Source organism: Tyto alba, unplaced genomic scaffold, assembly GCF_018691265.1.
Source record: "Tyto alba isolate M040663 unplaced genomic scaffold, T.alba_DEE_v4.0 Super-Scaffold_20000042, whole genome shotgun sequence".
NCBI lineage: Eukaryota > Metazoa > Chordata > Aves > Strigiformes > Tytonidae > Tyto > Tyto alba.
Window position 1 is genome coordinate 4,473,882 of NW_024881293.1, and position 22,218 is coordinate 4,496,099.

At 39.7% G+C, this 22,218-nt stretch overlaps 1 protein-coding gene across 3 annotated transcripts in view; it reads left to right on the top strand.

The window, feature by feature from the left end:
• CTNNBIP1 (catenin beta interacting protein 1) overlaps positions 1-2,851 on the top strand; it is a 33,441-nt gene extending 30,590 nt beyond the window's left edge. For all 3 annotated transcript variants that reach the window (XM_033007810.2, XM_033007809.2, XM_042794960.1), the window contains exon 6: positions 839-2,851. In XM_033007810.2, coding sequence (XP_032863701.1) covers positions 839-897 — 59 coding nt within the window. In that variant the 3' untranslated portion in view covers positions 898-2,851. The remainder of the gene's footprint in view (positions 1-838) is intronic.
• The last annotated feature ends 19,367 nt before the right edge of the window (positions 2,852-22,218 follow it).

A 22,218-nucleotide genomic window follows, 5' to 3' on the forward strand; every position in this document is an offset into this window, starting at 1 on the left:
GCCTCAATTGGAAAGAAAAAATTTGTAAACAATCCAGTAACTGAGGAAGTCTACACACTGACCTCTTCTAGAAGAGATTTCTTAAGGCTAGGGATAAAAGTGTTTCTTAGCAAAGCTAGATCTGTTCCCTGGGCAAATGGAACCCTTCAGTTTGGAAAAAAAAAAAAAATAGGAAATAATGCACTTCTATTAGAGAATAGGATGTTTTCAAGACAGGTTAGTTTATAAAGGCTGTTGAAGTGATTTTCAGTGGGGAGGAGGGAAAAGCAAAAACCTTTCATCTGGCCTATTAGAACAATTTTTATTCTTAAAAGCCAAAAGTAATGAATATCTAGATGTGAAGATAAAGTAACGAATACATAAATGTCACTTAAAAAGGACCGTGTGATGCAAGGGGCAGTAAAGGTGTTATTGAACAGCTGAGTTGCTCATACTTCAGAGAAGCACAATGAGTCTCTTATGCAGTGCCAGAGTTTACAGGGAAAAAAAGATTATCTCTACATGCCTGTGGTGACAATCCTATTTTTTTTTTTTTTTTTTTTACATCTTGCTTAGAAATATGGGAAAGCAAGGAATTCTTGGTTTTCTTTAAAAACAAACTGATTTCCATGGTCTTGAGAAGGAACATTTTAAATCTACTGTTTTAAGTGTTTAGACCACTTCAGGTTCCAGTCACAGAAAAATAAGAAAACACAGCTTTGTCTCCTTTCTGTCCTCTTTTTCCTTTCCTTCTTATTTTATGGATATGTTCAATGACAGTTTGGGTACTGCATCTATCCACTGTTCTTGAAAGGAAGTAATGATGGCACACGTTTACCTGTGTCCATTGTTATTACAGGTGCTGAGGATGTCGTGATGGCATTTTCCAGATCAGAGACAGAAGACAGAAGACAGTAACTACAGGATACCTGAACAAAACAGAACTGGAGAGGACAGTGAGATTCCTGAAGATAGAGGAGGATGGCTGAGCATTAATAAGTTCTTTTGCCCACTCTAATTGTTCCTTGGTATTCCTTCTCCTTTGTAATTTTGTTTCCCTTTGCCCGACCCTCAGAACATGTCTCTCAGCCACCTATTCCTGTAAGTTTTTGTTACTCAGCTGGGCTGTGTTAATTAAGGACAAACCTAAAGGTGTATTTTTGATTGGCTCAAAGGGACAGGCTGTGATTGGCTGAAGGAAGACAATTTTTCAAACTTGACCAATGAAAACCTTTTATCTTGCATTTTATTTTATATTTTAAAGGAAGTCTCTTGACATCCTACTTCTAAAGAAGCTTTTCATGCTGTGGTGCTTATTTAGGTCCAACTTGTGAATTTGAAGAGGGTTTAATTTGGCTGCATAGAACTGGAAGCAACTTGTGATTGGTTGACAATGCAAACGCTTTCTCTTCAGTTGGCTTGCAGGTATTTTGCTGACTTCGACATTTTCATTGCAGAAACCTGATGTTTTGGTGCATTGGTTATTTCTTTATAGTTACTGACTGGGGGGGGGAAAGATAAATGTGCTTTGCAATATTTATTACATCCGCACACATATAAATGCTTACTTTTGGGGGGTTTGTTTTGGTGTTTTGATTGGCTTTGAAATCATGTTTCTGATTTCCTGTTGGCTGCAGTGTTTCTGATGCAATCAGTTTTTCCATACTCATCTGCTCTGTGGCCTCAAGCTCTTTTGGGAGCATGTCGAAAGCGTATTTCCTTCAGTAAAGTCGTACCTGTTTAGGCTGGACCATGGAGATCGCCAGCCGTCCTGTGCTGCTGGTCGCCTGGGCTGTGTCACCAACTCCTGGTAGCCCTGGCTCTTCAGGTCGCTTCGCTCTTTGCTTCTGACAGAGGAGCTGTAGATATTTTGCAGGAATTGCAAGAATGAGATCTGTGGCTGTGACGTGAATTTGCCAAATTTGTATAGAGAATATGTGAACTTGTTTAAAATACTACATATAGTTCCACTTCAACCTTTTAATTGCTGCACAAGACTAGGTCTCACATAAGGAAAAATTAATGATCATTAACTTAAATCCAACTTGCACTGGGCTTTAATAAACTAAGTTTCTAGTCACTTGAAAAATTTTATGTGGTTTGGCTCCTTGCAACTGTTTGGTGATATGGAAATTATCTGAATCCTAAGATAACACCATTTTCTTTAGGCACTGTTCGAAGAGACAGTAGGACTGCATTAAGCTGCCCAGTAGTGAGTGTGCAGGTGACACTCTCAGGTTTACTCTATTAGTAGTTGCAGGGCCTCAAAACACACATGCGTGCATTTACAGATGGAAAAAGCTGCAGTGAAATTCCTGAAGTGCACTGACTGTTCAGGAATCTGCACATAACATTTCTAGCACTGCTGCCCAAAACCGAGCACTTCAATTTCTCTTGTATGTGTAGGACATTTTCACAATACTTCTAGATTTTCCTGTGGGTTGCACTGACTTTAAAATGTTTCAAAATCTATTAAAGCAGAACTACATTCACCTGTTCCTGGTTCTTTTCATATGGTCGTTAATTATTTGAAGTAACAATTCCAGAATCTGACTGTGACAACATGACCATTTTCATGGCAAAAAATGATGATGACAGGATGCTGTTATGGTCTCAAAATGGGGAAAAAGCTTGAGAGAAACCATGGAATGTATGCAAAAGGAAAAATGGACTTGTGAGCACAAGGAGGGAAGTTATCTTGAGCAAATAAGTACTGTGTAATGAGAATAACTGTACATTTATTTATGAAAAAGATCCTTTTGATTCAGCTGCATCTATGTAAAATTCAGTGTGGAAGTAAATCTTTTACCCCTGTTTGTTGGGGCCAGTTAAGAAATTTCTTTATTAAAATAAACCAGGAATAAGCCCAAAAGATTCTTTAAGTGCCTCTTAGGCAACCAGGTCAAAATTTAACCTTTGGTGCAATGGGGTTCAGTCTTTAAAAGGTTCATTTAAGGGGATACCTGTGTTTCTGGCTGCTGGCTGGAATGAATGGGGTGGATTGTGGTGGCCTGTCATTGCCAAGCGAACATGCATCCTCCATGTGTATCTATGGCATTTCTGAGCTGTTAAATCTTTTCAAGGAGAAAAGTGAAGTGTTGATGTGGTTTAATCTTTTCACTAAAAATGTAGGGGGGGGGAGGAATACAGTTTTTAATAGCTACTCTGGTTTCTTATTGATTTATTATACCTTTAAACCACCAAATGGAAACTACTTTCTTCACCTTTGCGGAAGACTTCAACTTGGAGTGTTGATTAATATGTTAAGAAGGATATATTGAGAAAATGAAATGTGTTGTGTAACAACATGATTTGGGATTCAGAAACTGGAGGAATAGTTGTCTCTTGAGAGTATTTGTGCTTGCTTTACCTGTGTGCTCTCTCCCTACCCACAGGTGATTTCTTAACTTTAAACCGGGGCTGGAAGATTTATAGTAAAGAGTTCATATATAAATCGGGGAGAAAGCAGTAGAAAAGAAGGCTTTCCAATATTCCTCTTGAATTACATTTCTAAGTATTTATCTTGCTATGAAAACTGAATCGCTGTTACCACTGTGGAGCTTTGATGAATTGGGAGCTAGAGAAACCTGCACAGAGTACCTCAGCATGGTTGACTTGTTTATTGTAGATAGAAATTTCTCTATCTTTCCCTTTGTGCTTTTGCCGCCTTAAGCAAACTATTTCTAATAAAAACAATAAATCCAATGTGTTAGAGGTCAGAGGTGAGTATAGATCTAAATTAAAATGCATTTGTAAATAGAAAAGGCTGTGTAGTTCAACTACCAACCAAATAGTGCTTTAAGGCATTCAGTAAGGAAGCATAAAATCTTTAGAGGCATATTCCAAAAAAGCACATACCCTTTGAGTGGTCTTGTTGGGACACATGTTCCTTTAGATATCCAAAATGTGTTCTTGTACTACTATTTTTGCAGAAACTACTGTTTTCCAGAGCTTGAGGAAAAGATTAGAGTTGAATCAGATACTCATCTCATCTCTTTCCAGATGGGTAGCAATTGTTGGTAGGTCATCATGTCTGTGCACATTGCCCACTGTAAATGAAAATGAGACTCTACCATTCACATAGGCCTTCAGATTGATTCTTCCAGGTCCTAAAATAAACCCTTGAGTAACAGAATATGTGAGCTGGTGGAACAGCAACACTTTGGAAAGAGCTAGTGTCTTAAAGAAGTTGGACCACTAATAAAATAAGATCTTCAGATTTTTTGCTCCTATTTCTATCCAAGGTAAGTAGTTACTGTAAGTTGTCTCCTTCTCTTGGCTGTTCAGTGGCCTGTGTGGAAGTTCCTAATGCTTTACCATCATATGTGTTTCAGTTCCACAAGGTCTGTATTTCTAATTCATTAGCAGCCTAAATAGTTCTGGTAAAGGCTAAGGATTAAATGGCCCATGAAATTCCAAGACCCCTGTCACCTATAGAAGAGATCATCCTAAATACAACTTCAGGGTCGTACGTGGGATAAATTTCTACAGCTACTGAAAATATGTTACAAGAACAGAGCAGTGCCATGTCTGAAGTTATCAGTGTTTTATAATGCAAAAAAAAAAATTAAGGCCAAAAGTTGAAAGCTTTGAATGAAATATATATAATATGTGTTAGAAATTATTTTGTGGGAGACATACTGAGTGCCTGGGCAATGAGGGGAATGTATGATTTGGATTACCTTAAGATCAATCTCTTGTCTCCTAAAGGACTGTGTGGCAGAGGTGACAGCAAAAAGGCTGCAGGGCATTGGGACCAGCAGAAACCAACACTGCAGTAAGAGCAGTTCCTGGAGGTTTAAGAAATCTTCAGTTGTACTCAGCCTCTACAAAAGAAAGAGTCTTTAGTGAGTAAGCATCGCTTCCTCACTCACCAGTAACAAAGTGTTGCAAAGATTAGTTGTTAATAAAGAGCTTTTAAGAGCTTCATTAAAACTGCCGAATTGTTGGTTTAGGTACAAGAGTGAACAGGAGCACTGAAGTGTTGCACAGTTGCTGCCTTGGTGGGATATTTGCTGAATGCAGTTGATTTTTAAATCATTTGACAGCAATGTGGTATCCATCTCACCTCGGCATCAACCTCTTCAACACTTGAATGAAATAAGCCCTATTTGTTACTCAACACTGCAGTCAGAGGTGTGTGTTGTATGCAGGGCAAATCCTTCCCTGTTCACAGCACCAACAGAAAATAAAATTTATTTTTAAACTTTTAGATGAAATGTTTTCATTTGTTTTATTTCAACTTATGCCGCAGAGCAGTGTTAAGGGTACTGTCAGTTAGGCTTGAATGAATTATTTCAGTGAACTTAGGCAATATGAATAGCCTCATAGAAAACTAGCTTTTAAAGGTGTTAAAATGTGTCAAAGTTTTGTAATCAGGAGCCAGGTACAGTGCTGATGGGTGTTTGCTGGACACACTTTTTTCTTGCAGCCTCATGCGTAACATGATGAGTTTGCCATAGCCCTTGTACCCTGCAAATTTTGTATCCTGTGTATCTGTGACTTTTTCAGAGCTGCAGTAAATAGGTCACTGGCTTGCTGTGGTAGTTCATCCAGATCTGCCTTACAGGCACTTTATACTTTACTTTCCCTTTAAACCTTCTTGTTACTGATGCTTTTCAAAGTTTTAAAAATATAAAAGTGCTGTATAACAAGGAGGAGCATTGTTACTCCTTACCAAGGTAAGAGCAGAGCTTGGATCTCTTCCCTGTCAGACTGTAGTAGGTTCCCATACAAAGACAGAAATCACCTACTGTCTTCTGAGCTCTGCTTTCATTTTCTTTGCAGCTGATTTGCCCGAAGCAGAATTTCAGCAGTATGTTATGAACAACCTGGCTAGTTTCCTTTGTAGCCTGAAGCACTTCAATCTTGGGGATTGTTTATTTCGGAAAAGAGAAAAAAATTTTTTTTGAAGCTTTATAACTTGGCCTGCTTATAACTTGCCTCATGTATGAACATGAAATAGTTATATGCACAGTTTTTTGCTGTCTTGACATTTTCCAGGTTACCTCTCTTTGCTACTAAATGCTAATCTGTGACCAGAGCCCTATGACACTCAGAAAATAAACTTTTAGCCTTTGTTTAACAATTAGAATACTAACTCCAACCCAGATACGGACTGATGCATCTATACTTTTCTGTTGTTTTTCACCTTAGATGATTATTGATGCCCTTTGCAGTTACAAATACAGCAATCCCTGCAGGGTCAGAAGGTGATCTTGTCTGTACCCTTGATGGGAGCAGCTGGAGACTTAATGAGTAGCAAGCATTGTCCCCCCATGTGTTGTGCATCTAAATGCTGCACAGCACCTAAACCCCTTGGACCTCCCTATCCTGCCCAACCCTGCCCCAGAAAAAGGCTCTTTACCTGCTCTGAAATGAACACAGGTGGTTAATAACTTTTTTTTCCAAGGTTGTAAAATACTTCTGATTAACCTTGTTACTTTAAGTTGATTGAGCTACAGCCTAAGGTTACATCTACATTCTGAGTTGAGACTCTTATAATATTAAGGACGCATTTAGATAGATTTATGTTTGAATAGGTATTTAATCGTGTTCTTGGCTTAAGTGTTAGGTTTTAGCCCTAAGTGAAGAGTTAGTTCCCTGTGTTTTACTTGCACTGCAAACCACTTTTGTATAGGTAATTTCAAATTTCAGAAGACAAATCATAATTAAGTTATTCAAGTATGTAGAGTTTGCTGTTTACACTGTAGTCCATGTGTCACATAAAGCACATTCCCATTTTTCAGTGAGGCGAAAGTAGTTTTACTGCTCTTCTCAGGCTGTAATTCAGGACTCTCCTGATGCTTGCAATATTCCAACTGATGGAAGAAACAAGGATGATCGTTCTGAAAATATTTCCCCAAATTAGGGGAATTTTGAGATGAGTGTGGCTAATATAAGTTCACATCAAGGCTTGATGTAGAGATATATACCAGAATAAGAATGTGCCTCTAAAACCTTGCTCTCTAGCTGTTCTACCTGTGGGATTTTGTTTTCAGCTGCCACAAGAGCTCAAAAGTTGCTTTTGTTTCTTGCCCTTAGTGTGTTCCTTCAGAGAAGCTAAAGGCATAATTGTGGTCCAAGCCTGCAGATCAACTTGTGACTGGAACTGAAACACAGCTTAATCACGTCTAGTTTGCAAATGAGAGTCCTGTTTTCAACTACAGTATCAAGAGAGTATGGCACTGGAACTAGTCATCTTTGTAGTCTAGGGTAAGACTATGGTGGTGTCTGCTTTGTCACACATGGTTTTGGGGTTTTTTTAACTGTAAAGGGATGGAAAGTTTCCGTGATTTCAGAGGAGGGATGCTGCCTCAGAGGAGAGCAGCTTTAGATGTTACTTATTATGTACATACATTTGCCCCATGCATGTCATTACTTGATCATGGAATGACATAGAAGCTTGTGTTGCTGCTGACGATGCACGGGAATCCATTCTCAGCTTTACTTGTGATCTCCTAATCAGAGAGCACAGTGTAAATTGCATTGAACGTGAGTGGAATGGACAGTGGTAGCCAAGCATTTTCCTTCAGTCTTTTGTCATGTCTCTCAAGTGTCTGGAGCAGACAGACAGTAACTCTGTGCTGCCCAATTGATGTCTGCTGTTAATGCCCAAAGTGTGTGCCTAATGCCTGGCCACTTCTAGGCATGGGGTTTTCTTGTGCAGGTAGAACAGTTCACAACATAGTCTGTACTCTATGGTTTATTTTTTTAATGGTGAGATTCTGCTAAATCTCTGTGTGATGAGGAACATAGGGGCAGGTCAGGAATGGATGAATTTCTGCAGGTGGAAGCATAAGAGGAGGATTCCACCTCACTCTTGTATTCTCATAAGCTTCTTTGAGCCTGGAGAAAGATGGTAATTAAAGTAGACAGAATCTTAAGCTTTTGACTTGCCTCGCCAGCAGCACCAGACTTCACAGTCTCCCTCTAAAAGGAACTGTGCTGCGTGCTGGTTCTGTAGCATGCTTAGCTGCTTGTACCATATGGGCGGACAGTAGAGCCTTTTGTTTTAGTTTGACCTTGACATTGAGGTCACAGTCTTATGAAATTAAATGGGACATTTGGACTTATCCTGGCTAGTATAGCTACATGATAATTTTTACTTGATTTTTTTTTCCCCCCTCCTCTCTCTAAATGTAGCAATGTCTAGATGTCAGAATTTGAGCACTGCAAGGAATTAAATCTTTTTCATTTCAGTGCCATTGTCAAAAGGAGGAGGCTAGACTTAAACAACTAAGAAGTGTTTAGATTAATTACATATGAGTCATAAACTTGAAAGGCTTTCTCAGCATTTTGGAGACACCAAAAACAACAGAGCTCAGATATGTACCTGCTCTAGTAAATGGTAAACTGGCATGGTAACACTGCTACGTATGCGAAGATTCACAGCTCACATTCTTCTATAGAGAACATCCTTTACTGTGTCCTTTGAGGTTTAAATAGAGAATTTGTCAGAAAAAGCACCGTGGCTTAAGAACTGGTGAGGTGGATCACAGAGAATAAGATCTTTGATATAGTAAGATCCTCGATGTGGTAGTGCTTACAGCTTAAAGTCAACACCTTGATTTCAGCTCAGACAGAAGGAACATGAAATTCAAGTGTCAGGTTGCTGTAGAGCAAAGCCCCAAAAATACCTCTGAAGCACAAGTACTATTAGATAGAGAGCACTTGGGGATCATAAGTAACATTGCATCTGCATGATTGAGTGGTGACTTAGTTGAGCTTCAGCCACAATTAGACTGGTTCTGTAATTCTGAAATGACACATACTGACACCGTTGCAGGAGAGGCCACACTGCTTTTGTGTTCTAATGGACTGCGTGTTCTGCCGCCTGGGTAGAAAGAGGAGGTCTTGTGTATTGTTGCTTTAGTCGCCTATATTGACAAAGTGCAGGGAGTTGGTTCCTGTCTGGACCTGAATAAATGTGAACCATTCTTGCTTAGAGCTACTAAAAAGAGAGGGGGAGCAGTAAGGCACGGGAGAGAGATTAAAGGGGAAAACCCAGTGGGTTATAGATGCATTTTCTTTTGTGCTGGAGGTTAAATAATTCTATGCATGTGACAGAGATACTGTGATTTAAGGAGCTGTCAGGCAGAATGAGAGCTAGGCAGCAAAGGGAGTAGAGATGCTTGAGGGAAAAGGGTATGAAGATGTTCTAATGCTGAACTCTCTTGTGCATATCTAGTCTATGATGTGTGACTTTGTGTGCCTTTCACTGAAAAAAAAATGGCTGTTCCACAGTTATTTAGCGTTTTTTCCCCTTCATTGCTCAATTATCTTTTCTGTCTCAGATGTCTCACTGGTTACTACTGACATTACTTTAGAAAATGGTCAAAAACTATAATTACTGTTGCAGATGAACATTTTAGATCACTTAAAGAATCACTGTCAAAGATATTAGCAAAATTGATAATGTGAATTTGTACAAGAGTGATTTAATAAGTTTGATGGCAAAGTTCTCACTCTATTTACTAGATGGAAGGAATATACAAAGGAAAATCAAGTTAGGATTGATTTAAAATGATTTATACGAAGAGTGAAGATAAAAAAAGGAAGACCCTCCTGTTGAGTCACAAGGTTGATTGGACCCCCTTGCTGTCTAAACTCTTTCTCAGAGGAGTCTAGGTGCAGCTAGATCCAATCCTAGTCCTAGCCTTGGTTAACCATTTATGTCTAATGGAATGGGTACAAAGGGTAAGGAAAATACCCTGTTATTACACTGATTTCTAAGGGAATAAGTGATTATGGATAATACATAATTTTCAAGTAGTAGCCATTTAAGAGTTATTAACACTGTTATGGTAAACTTCAAGATTAAGTCGAATCATTTTTAGCAATGCTTAATTATTGTCTGATTATAAAGGTGATTTAATAACATTTGCTATTATCAACACTATAAAGTTTCCCAAATGAAATACATACACACACAGATACAGTTAGGTTAACCTAGGACAGTAAATTATCAGTACCAAATGATCACTGAAACATTGTGAAATCTAATCATCGGGAATTACTCACTTTTTTCCATCAGCATTTGTCAGCAGGTGATCTTAAGCCCTTTTCCTTCATTGGCATCTATCAGTGGATGATTTTGGAAGTCTTTGTGAAATCTGTTCTTCAAAATCCTTGTGAAATCTGCTCCGAGAGGTGTCCCAGCTCAGGGGAGATACCAGGTCACAGCTTGCTGCAATCCCGGAGAGCTCAAAGGGTCTCACGTAGGATTGCTATTCATAAGATTGCAAGATGCTTGACTTTGGTCGGTCATTTTTCATTTCGGCGACAATTCTTATCAGGTAATTCTGGTAACTTCCAGAGGGGACTGCGATCCAGGCCGCAGGAGTTACAGATACTGTTCCCAGGCTGCAGGAGTTTGGGCACAGTCAGGGAGCGCGTGATTGTCCCAGCTCACTGCACTTGTATAAAGGACAAGAAAGGGCCAGGTAGTCCCAGCTCACTGCACTTGTAGCCAGAACAATAGCATGATGTTGGCTGGCTCCTGGCACTCTTCACATGGGCCCTGGGGTCTGCACCACCACATTGATACTGCTTTTTCAGGGTCTAGGATTAGGACTATAAAATGGCATATGGTAATCTTGTACATAAATCATGGCTTTAACAAATGGAAAAGATGTCACGTTGTTCTGTTCATCCTGTTTACTCTTGCAGAGGGACCAGCTCCTGTGCACCTTGCTCAGTTTGAGGACTCCCCAGTCATTGCAGAGCCTCTCGAATTTTAGCTGTCACCATGTATCTCCTGTTCAAATCGCCAAAAACTGGGCACTCAGACTCATTTTTAGATCAAGTCAATAAACACCTGGCCTATCCTGAGCTGTATTTTAATGTAAAGTTAGACACCAGTCACTCCCAGAGGCTCATCCTTGCGCTGCACAAAGCTGCCTGTGTAAACTGAGCTTCAGACAGGATGATATGCCTGTCTCATCTCATAAGCTTTTTACTTGCACTCAATGGACAATGTATCTTTGAAGCAGCAGTAAACACGGAGACACGTGGGCTGATAGAATGCAGTGCAAAGCGCTGTGCTTCAGTCATGGAACACAACATGGGATTTACAGCCCCCCCTGCCCCCACTTCCTTTACAGAAGACAGTGTCATTCCACTTATTCAGCTGGTTTGCTTCGGACAGACACAGAATAGTGAGTAGACAGAAGAAGAATTAAGAAGTCTTACAGCAGAGATTCATCATCCATACTGAAAATGAGAAAACCTGAAATATTAAAAGGTCCAGGTGGCATGGGAGTTCATGGTTGCTGAATGTTGTTCTAGGTAGTAGGATGGCCCTTGAGGTCATGTTGAGTCCAGCAGAAGTTGATCACACAGAAGTGGGCACATAGCCTTTACAAAAGAACTCGCTAGAAATGTTTTATATTCCTTCATCAAGTAGAAGAAAACATGGAGTTAACAGCCTAATGGATGCATTAAAGCAGACGAGGTTGGGATTGGGTATTTATGCTGAATCACTGGGATTAATTTACACATATTGCGTTGGGGGGGGGACACATCCTCACCTTCCTGCTGAGTACAAACCATGGTGATGTTGGTTCTGCTGGGTATGTGAGCCTTAGCTCTGAGTGTCTGTTTCCTGCTTTGTTAAAACAATACAGCTCTTTGCTGGCTCCCTTTTAAGGTTAATACGTTCTTAACACCTATTCAGCCTCTACAAAAGCCACTGAAGAGAGTTCTGCTGTTTTCCTGCTGGTGGTAGGTCAATGGCTGAGTCAGTGATAGAAACAAACCTCTGTTTATCTTCAGTATGTTCCCAGAACAATATTCCAATTCTTTACCACAGCCTGCCCACCCCAGGACAGTTTGCTGTCAGCATTTAACCTCCTTCCTATTGCGGAGTAGCAATGGAAAGCATCATCTAGCTTTTAGAAACAGAAGACAGACCGTCCTTGTAGGGAGACTGTCTGCCTTGGAGCTCCCCACGGGGAGGCAATCCGTCCCTGCTGTTGGCAAGGAGCTCTCACCCACTCAGCATCATTAATCAAGGCTGACTGTTCCTCTTAATCCTCTGATCCCTTCCTTACGGATGCGTTGCATTTGTGTGTTATGCTCTTCTTCACTGAAAACGGGGCTGGCTCCGTGGCTTGCAGCAGGCAGTGATTAGATGGGTGGGTGATCAAAACATGATTAGCAAATCTGCAATTAGAGTCAAGGCCAGGAGGGCAGTGGCTTACTGCAAGGAAGGGTCACAACTGGTATCTGTCAGAATAGAAATAAGTATGTGAAATGACAAAGGATTTAGAGACACTTTTGTCTGATGAGACCATAACTTAAATGGGCAAGACACTGCTAGGGAGAAGTTAGGAGCACTGGAACTGTAGAAAGATGAGAGGAAAATAAAATAAATAAAACCCCCAACAACAGCAACAACAAAAAAAAAACACATCAAAAATATACAAAAGGGGGGATTTCCTCCTGGGCCAGGTAATTTTGAAAGGGACTTTTTAAAGCACCAGAGTTTATGTAGCTAAAACATGGCGTCAGAAATTGGGATGGCTGCATCAAGTCTCAGTTTTGTCCCAGACACTTTTTGTGACTGATATACTGGAACTTCATCATTTTCTTCAGCAGCTAGACAGTAAAGGTATTGACCGTGCCTTGCAGAGGTTTGTGAAGCTTTTAATATATCAGTGTGAAATGCTTTGAGTCCATGTGGAAAATGTCTAGCAAAGCTGCAGTCTGTTATTGCCAGATGTGATAAATTTGTGCAGGCCAGGAGTGGAGAAGAGTTTGTGTCAGATACTACAAGTAAAGGAAGAACAACAGTTTGCTTGAAGCCAACTGCAAGATAAACAGTGGCGTGTTTTTAGCTTATTTTTGTTGTCTTTAATAAAACTGTGTGATGTGGAATATACAGCAGCTAGAACTCTGCCTCAGAAGAACTGTTTAGTAAAACTGATCCCATTTTTCCACATCTAAATAATTGTGTTCACATCAGCTTCAGACACAGCAAAATTGAGCCCCTTCACTGCACCATGCAGTTCACTGTTTTCTCAGGAATAGGAGGCACTTGCATGTAATGATATGAAATCTAATATTGCCTGATGAAAATTCAAATTACGCCTTCAAGATCCAGCGAGACTGGGAAGCTTATAATCCATTGTCCAGATCCTGGGAATCCAATTCACTGGTACCAGCTAAATTAACTGGGGTCTGTGCAAACAGAGGGTCTTATTGTTAGGACTCTGGCTGCCCCACCTACTGTACCGTCCTGCTGAGCATCATGGAGTACACTACAATGAAGGGGAAAAAGTGGTTATTTTGGCTATGGAGCTTTAGGCACACTTGTGAAGAGAATTGTGGACTGTCCAGTCACAACCAATAGGACTTCAGCAGTTAAAGCATGTACAAGCTGGGTGACCTATGAATTAACCTTAGTAGTCCAATATTTGTATGTTGCAGAAGGATCAACAACGGAGTTAAGCTTGTGAGAATTCAAAACTGTTTCCAGGGGGTTGAGAATTTGAACCTATGTTCCTATGCCATGAAATCAGTCCCTTTGACCCAGCAAGCCAGCCTCAGATAGACATAACATTCTTTTTACAGACATATTGCATGACACACATTGCACAAGCAGATCTTAGTATAAATCTGGTAAACAGAATTGCATGGGCACTGAAAAGCCTTTATTGTTAATGCTTTCTGTATAGACAGTTAATGAGCATAGTGACTTTTGTTTTTAAGACCATTATTAAAAGATGTTAGTGGGCCAATGTTTAAAAATACCGTTTTGTAAAGGCTGAGCTTGGGACAAGATCTGGGTAATGTGCAGTGAAGATGAAAAATGAGTTCTGACTCTCTGTCTTTTGAGCCACCTGGATTTTGAGTGTTTCAGTTGCTGCAGGATAGTTTTATTTAGCAGTGAACAGCCTACAAGTAACCCAAGCAAGTTCCTTTCTGATGTCTTTCATTAACTAGTTTCTATGCTGACTCTTCATCCAGTGTCCCATGTGAGAATGTCAAAAGAATGAGTTTGGGCAACGGGAAGACCAGTGCTGACTGTCTGGTGGTGGTGGTATGCCTGCTTGTCTTTGTTGTTACTAGATTTTGCCTGCTAATAGCACTCAAAAGGAAAAGAGGAGATGCAAGTTTTCTTTCTCATGTGGATATGGTAGCATAGGAATATTACTTCAGCTTTCTAGACTGCTTGCAAGGACTAGAAAGGAGTAGTACTGGAAAAAGAATCAAATATTGAATAATCTGGTTTTCTGGCATTCCGCTATTCCAAGTTCTCCATTGCCTACATAGGTTCTAAAGCTATTTCAAGGATAAGCCTGAAGACTAAATGTCATGGTTTAACCCCAGTCAGCAACTAAGCCAAAACTAGCACACTAAACATTTGATGTAGATGAGTGATTGCTCTAAGTGTTGCACATTTTCAGGAAAAAAAATCTGTGTTTAGGCAGGAAAGACAAACGCAACTTCGCAGTCTGTATCTTTGTAATTTTTTAAATACAGTTTAGTAACGACAACGTGAATACCAAAAAACCCCAGAAAAATTAAACATGATAGCTTTTTTCTAGGCTACAGAGTTTTCAGTTTCTACTGAAAATGCATTCTCAAAAAAATACAGATAAATCTGGACATTGATTGAAAGTTAATGAACAGTGAAGTAAGGACCACGATAACGTGTTTGTGCTCTTGTATAATATTCTTGTTCTGAGTATTTCTTATTGTGTAGTCTATTTAAAATAGTATCAGGCTTTGTGCTTCTCAAAATTTGTTTGGAAATTGGGACTGGGACTGGCTGTTTATATATAATCATTTAATAGCAGGGCATTTATAAATGTTGCCTTTTAATGAAAATAGTAATACTCTGGATTTATAGAGAGGCTTTCATCATAGGACCTTAAAGTACTTTACACAGAGTTAATGAAGTCTTGCTACCTTCTTGTGGATGAGGCAAATTGCATTAAACCGAGAGGGTAAATGAGGCATAGAGAGATTAAGGGACTTGTCTGTGGGTAGAATGTCAGTGGTGTCATCAGCAAGAGAACATAGCAGCCCTGCCCTGTCTCAAAATCTTACCTTTGCAAATACTTACGGCAAGAGCTCTGAGCTCTCTGAATAGGGTTGGTTTAATTGGATTGTCAGATCAGTTTTGTGGGGTTGTTGTGGTTTTTGGACTGCATAGGAAATAATTTTAAAAACTGTCTTCAGAGAGCCCTTAGATAATTTTGGTCTACTAGTCAACCATTCAAAATAAAAAATATTCCAGATGGTGTTTTCAGGAAAGGCAGAGCAAGCTTTTTCCACACTAATATTTCCCTGCTGAGGTTTTATTTCTCTTCTTCCCCAAGGGACTTGAAGGCAGTGCAATACAATGGAGGGAGGTGGGAAATCCCCAGTAATGGAGGCAGGCACGCTTAAAGCCAATTTGCCATCATAAACAAGCCTCAGGATTCCTTATTGGTAAAACTTGTACCAGTCAGTAATGAACGTCCACTGCTGTCTCTGGGAAGGAGCGAGTGACATTCATTTTGTTGGGTGACACCCCTGTTTGCTGCACACACCACTGGGTTGTAGCCAGACCCACTGGAGGTCTGGACACGAGGGATTTGGGTGACACTGTGCTGAACAACCTTCTACTAAGTTTTTACCCTGTTGCAGGAGGACGTAATATTTTGCTCCCTTCTTTCCCAAACAACCACTTACAGAAGGAAACGGTTGGATATTTTACTTTCCACAGCGGGGCTTTTTTAGCCATAGCAGAGTATGAGACCTAGTGGAAGTTCAGATATGCTTTTAGAGAAAACTATAGAGAAACAGTACCTTGTTTTCAGAGGAGCAATAATTTGTCCTGGAGGAGAAAACCCACATCTTTGAGGTGTCTCTGGAGTACATCTATACCTACTGAATTCAGTCAAATATACCCACCTTACTGTCTTACAGGAGGAGTGTTTTTTTTGTTTAGTTTTGTTCCTTAATATTTCTTTGGCATATCTGGTAAGTGTTCATTTTTAGGTGATCTGTGCAATTGTAAACCACCCTGGTTGACCCTTTGTAACTTTTTTTGCTAAATGTCATTGTAATTTGGTTTCCTTTACAAGTCTCTGAGACTGCAGCCCAACAGGAAAGCATCTGCTTTTCTTTTTGCTTAAGAACGCTGCTGGAAATTCTCTGTATAAGCTCACTTGAAAACCCATTTCTTGATTTTATTAATACGTAATAATTTGGCTCCTTTTACCTACAGAAAATTACTTATCTGAACAAAATGCAAGAATATTGTCTAACGAAAGGGAAAAATAAAGAGTATAATTGTGTTAATTATCAAAATACCAGACATGTAATTAATATGCCACAGGAACAAAGAGCAAATGTACTAATAGCACATAATTGGACTTAAACTACACCCTTGGTAGAAGTCTCTGCAATGGAACTGTTGTGTTTGTGCTCCTTTTCAAATTAGCAATAAGGAATAAATTAACATCCATTTTCTTGCCCGTACAAAGACAGAATCATATTGTGGGGCAGGGTAATGAATTCAGAGAATGCCTTTACATTCCCATATGGCTCTTAGGGAGGGGAATGCTCGTGCACATGGCTCTTCTCTTCTTCCTTGCAGGAAGGCAGGCAGAGAGGAGAGGAAGAACTCATTGTATGACCAGATGTTCGCTGAATACCATGATCCTAAAGAATACAAAAAAAATCTGTAAGCTGAGTAACTTAAACATTGTCACCAGTACCTGGTGCAAATATTTGAGTTGGTTTATCCATCCATTTATACGTGGGATGTTACTGTATTATGTTGTCAGATGAGGAAATGGGTAGGGTAGAGGCTAGTCACTGACCCGAGGGAACATCTGCGATAGAGCTGGAAAGAAAACCCATAATTCTTCAGTCTTTTTTTTCTTCTCCCCTGCCCCCTTCCCCACAGCATAAATTACTAGTTTAGTTTTCTATATAAATTAGGAAGCTAAAGCAGTTGTTATTGTGGGCATGGCCCACTATGCTGCTCTTCAGAACAGGTTAGTACAGTACATGAAAAAACAACATAGAACCACCCAAGTTCTTGTTTTTTTGTGGACACACATTGTCATCCAGAGCTCCTGACTGTACTCTCTCCATCTTTGTCTTGAGTGGTGTCTTACTAAGCTTTACAAATAATTTATGTAATGGTCTTCAGAGGCCACAGTAGTTTCAGGGACTTAGGAGACCTCAGTACCCCTTCAAGTAAGGAAATAAATTTTTAAGAAACAGGTCCGGTTTCATTCAGACTCCCTTTCTATTTATATAACACAGCTCAAAATAGCCATTATGGTATTGGATGCAAATATTTACATTAATAAAGCCTAAATTTTATTGAGGTCCTTTAGTGCTTTTTAGCAAAACTCTTGAAAGCCAGTCTGTTCAAGGTATTTCAAGGTCGTACAGTACTTCTTAATGCAAGGTATTGCAGTACTTCTTAATTTTACCAATCCCCTTTGTGCCCTGATTTCTTCAATATGCAAATGCAAAGCCTAGAAATTCTGTCTTATTCAATTGTAATGCACCTGTCATCACAATATCTAGACACCTGCCTTTCTACTGCAGAAGTATTGTGTGAGTGCATTAATTAACGCTTCTAAAATGCTTGGAGATCCTAGGATGGAAGGTGCTAATGAGTTGTAAAATATTATAATGATGTTGCAGAATATTCAGTCTCTCTTTGTAAGGGAAGACTTGCATCTTGACTACACTGCTTTCATGTTTCTAAATGCATATTTTGCAATAGAAGGTAAGACTAAACAGGAAAAAAAGGATTAAACGAGGTAGAAGGATTGCTAATGCTGCTAGTTTTCTTATGAGGAAGCTAGCTGGTTTTATGTACTTTTTTGCCTATTGGATTTTCTTTTTGTCCCTCTGATGAACCCATACTTCAATGGCTTGTTGAGAATTCTCTGAACATTCAGAAATGTCAGGGGAGAAGATTTTCTTCTTCAGATTGCCAAGGCCTTCATTTGCATCCCCTAAATCAATTCTCACACATGATCAAAGCAGTTCTGGAAATTTTCAAGTGTGGGGAAAACCAGTCCTTTAATTCTTTCTCCTCTAATATATACAGTCAGGTTCCAAAGCATTAAAAAAAACAAAAATCTTCATCCACCAAATCTAAAAATGCATTCATTTTATGCGTTTTTATGTTTAGAGAATTGCAACTGTGTATATTACGGACAAGGCTAGAAAAGATCTAACAGGTCACCTAGGTATATTTTCTCATCAAGCTGGTAGGAACATTGCTCTAGCATTTTGCTGTGGAGTTTTCTTTTGAATGTCCCAAAAGATGCCACTTCTGCCTGTTGCCTTACAAGAATACTCTGTGGTTTCACAGATCACGCTGTGAAGAAATAATTTTTTATATTCACATTGAATTATCTGTTTCTCCATGGCATTATTGTTTGCTCTTCCTGCTTGGCTTAGACTCATAAAGCTGTATCAGAACCAAAAAAATACCGGAATTCAAATTCCCCAAATAGTCTGGGATTCTCCGATTGCCTTCTCCAGTGGGAATGGGAGGAGCTAGAGTGGAGCTGTAATACAGCTGCTCAGAATCTGGTCTGTTGTTGCCTTCATCTAATATTTTGCTTGGCTGTGCATGCAACACTCTCATGAGCTTAATTACTTTACTGCATAGTCTCTATGGCAATTGGTTCCCTTTCAGAAGTGGTTTCAGGGCAGCTGTGATAAACCAAATGCTCAATAGAGGAGATAAAGCTAGCTTCTGAGTTCTAACTTCCCATTAAAAGCAGTCATAATCTGGAAACAAACTGGTATACAGACATTAATTGTACTGAGATGAAAATAAACCCACGCCCAGTTCTAGCCTTTTTACTTAAAGACTGGACCGTTTTCTCAACCTAATTCTAGACTATTTGAATTTCAGACCCTGTCCCCATACTCAGACCCTTTTGAACAAGGGGCCAAGTCTATTACCTAGAAGTAATGGTGAACGTTCTGAGTGTATTCAAAATCATTTATGGTCTTGAGCTCTAACAATCAAATCCAAATCTGCCGTTGTCTTAACTAAGCATGTCTCACTTCTCTCTGTATTTATGGTATGCACTGGCTTCCTTTAAGTAGCAAGCAAAGGCATTCATTTTTACCTATCACCTTATCTTTTCATTTCTGGCTGCTCAGCTCCATTCTGACAAGTGCAATAAATGTGTCCTCCTGGGTCCTTGCAAGCTGGGCATTAGTCACACTGTGCATTTCAAGGACATCATTCCAATAGTTTTTCAGCTGTAACGGAAAACATGTTCTGCCAGGAGCCATTTGTTCCAGTTTTGTTGCTTACTAATAAAATAAAAATCAATGTTTTTTTGGAGCTTGAGAAGCAGGTCAGAGAGTAGGAGGGAGATAGGTGGTAAAAATGAAGGTGCTGAAGTTAGTTCTCTGAGTTTCTCTGAAATAATGGCATGTGGCATTTCAGATAAAGTGAGAATCTCTGTCAACTTGTGAAATACAGTTACCTCTGGCAAACAGTATAGCTATTGTTTAACAGTAAATAGGACTGGTGCATAGCAGGTCTCACACAGGGCAATTTAAATAAAATTTAGTTTTGTGAAACAGAAGGTATTTGAGAGGATATTTGCCATACTTTTAGAGCAAGTGCCAGTGAAACATCAGTGGTGATATGGATCAGAATTTCATTTTGCTGTCTCCACCACAGGTGGAGTACCCATACTATCTGTATTCTCAACCACTAAACTTCCAGTTCAAACCACTTCTAACTAAACAAAATCATCTTACTGATCTTAAAATACAGACTAAACAATTATTTACTTTACTGAATCAGTGCCTTAGTCACAGCTGACTCAGAGGAGTTTTGCTTAGAGAGTGAAATGCAATCAATGCCCTCTTCCTTGGAAATTTCCCAGTTTCATCTTGACTGATTAAGCTGATTAATTAATCTGAGCTAGTAGTGTCATTGTGCAATAAACAAGGTTTACCTGGACATAGCATTTCTTCTTCTAAAAATGTCTTTCTAATTCTGCAGAATTAGAATGATTTAAACGAGCCCTGATGGTTACACTGAAGTCCCCTTCTTAGTGTGGTCAATGGTAGTGTGCTTTCCCCCACTATAATGCATGATATAGCGCAAGTGGACTGCAGAGCAAGTTTTGCTCTTTAAACTGTCTTTTCTACCACAGCTAATGAACTTATGTTGTTGTCCAGCTTAAAGGTGTTAATTTATTTTGCAGAAAATGTTTTAGAGTATGTGTATATATTTGCATTCCAGATGGCCACTGACTTACAAGCCCTCTTCAGATACTTTTATATTGACATGCAAGCTCTGTACCTAGTTATTTTCCTAATCAAAATCCAGTAGTTGGGCAAAGAGGTTTGTGTTATATCACGTATTCAGCAATGAGCAATCAGCTTTTAACTGATGATACCTTACCCTGCAAGTCTTTACTAATCTAATGGGGTGGTTCCTCCTCGTGCATTAAGTTGGTAAGATTAGTTTGAGAGTCATAGTGAGCTGGACAGTCCTTCTACTCTCCATACAAAAGAAAAATACATAATGTAGCATACTGTCAGCTGAAGCTGCGTTGGCAGAATATAAAGACTCAGCGATCTGGCAACAGATGGGCTACAGGCTTCTTCTGACATGATCTGCCATCCAGCATATGTTAGTTGGGCTGAGAAATCAAGGGGTTTTAGACTGACTTTATTTTAAAAAAGATATCTTAGCTCTTGATAGAGCAGGTGGCCTACAGCACACAGTCAATGAAATAAATGTGGACTAACTTGGTTTCTTGGTTAAGGGATAGCTCCATAGCACAAGATAGTAATTGGGGTATTGTTCATTGTATTGGACCACAGTATATTTCTCTTCAAATTCCTTTTTTTGCTCTGCACACACTCATGTTAGCAAATAATCTGAAGATACACCAAGTAAAGATGGTTGGCTTTGAGGATGGAAGAAGCCGTAGGGTGGGCAGAACAGCCTGCCTTTGGATATCCCAATGCACTGGCTTGCTGCAGACCAGATTCTGCCGACTTGCTGAGACCTTAGTGACTGATCAAGGGCAGTGAACAAGCTGGTTTCTCACTTTTGGTCGGCTGGTCTCCCGTCTCGAGTTTGTGGCAAACAGGTAGGCAGCAGGGAAGGTAACAGTACTGGGCTTACCTTGGAAGGGAGGGGGAGGTTTTTCCAGAACAGATCAATCTTGGTATTTAAATTGCATAGTGTTTTAAAACCAAGAAATACCACATCTCTAGGATCTTAAACATTCTGGACTTTATTTTTATTTCACTGTGGGAGTGAAATGGCTAATAGGTACAAAGCATGAGTAGTCATATCTAATTATAAAATAAGTTGGTTGCATTTTAGTTGTTGAAACTCTGATCGTGGTAAGGTTTTTTTTTCTTCTGTTGAAGTACTTTCTAATTTAAATTTTTGACCAAACAACAAATAGTTCTTCTATTACAGGACAGGATCCGTGCAATTTAATTATTCCTATGAAACTTCTTGATTTAGTTAGCACTTGTGAATTTTTCCAAACAGAATTTACAGACTTTTGCCTTGATAAAAGTCAGTAAAAGCTAGACTAAAAAAAGGTTTCTCACTATGCAGAGTATTTGTCTAAGCTGTGAGGGCTGCTGTTCCTCCGTTTGGGCAGGGTTAATGCTACGTCACAGGCTAGTCATTCTCTGCAGCATGCATACCCGGGGATGAGCCCCAAGGAAACCCCCTGGGTCTACAGGCACTAACTCGGAGAGGGATGATGGTCCTCTGAGGTGTGTTTATGTCTAAAGCAGACACATTTCCGCAGGATTGCGGTTTTAGAGCTGTGAAAACACCGCAAAAAAAAAAAAAAAAAAAAAAAAAAGCCCGGATCTGTTTCACGGTGCTTGTTGCAGGCAGGTGTTGGCAGTTTGCTCCTTCCTGGGGTGGTTCGCAGCCCAGCAGATGACCAGGTTTTGTGCATCCTGCTCCCAGTGCCTTACTGTGCCGAGCTTCCTACTCTTTGGCAACAGCGTTGGGTTAGGTAAAAAACATTTTTTTTTTTTTTCCACCCGCGTTTTGCCGAAATGATCCGTGAACGTTAAGGTGAAAACATTAAAATAGCTTTCTAGGGGGTTTAACGCTTGCTAAAATCTTGGCGTTTTAATCAGTTGTTTGCATCAGCTGTGCGGCCATCAGCTCAACCCCGACCGCAGCTGTAGCAACGCAGGTACGTTCAGCTCGTGCAAAGAAAACCCAAAAAAACCCACAAGAACCAA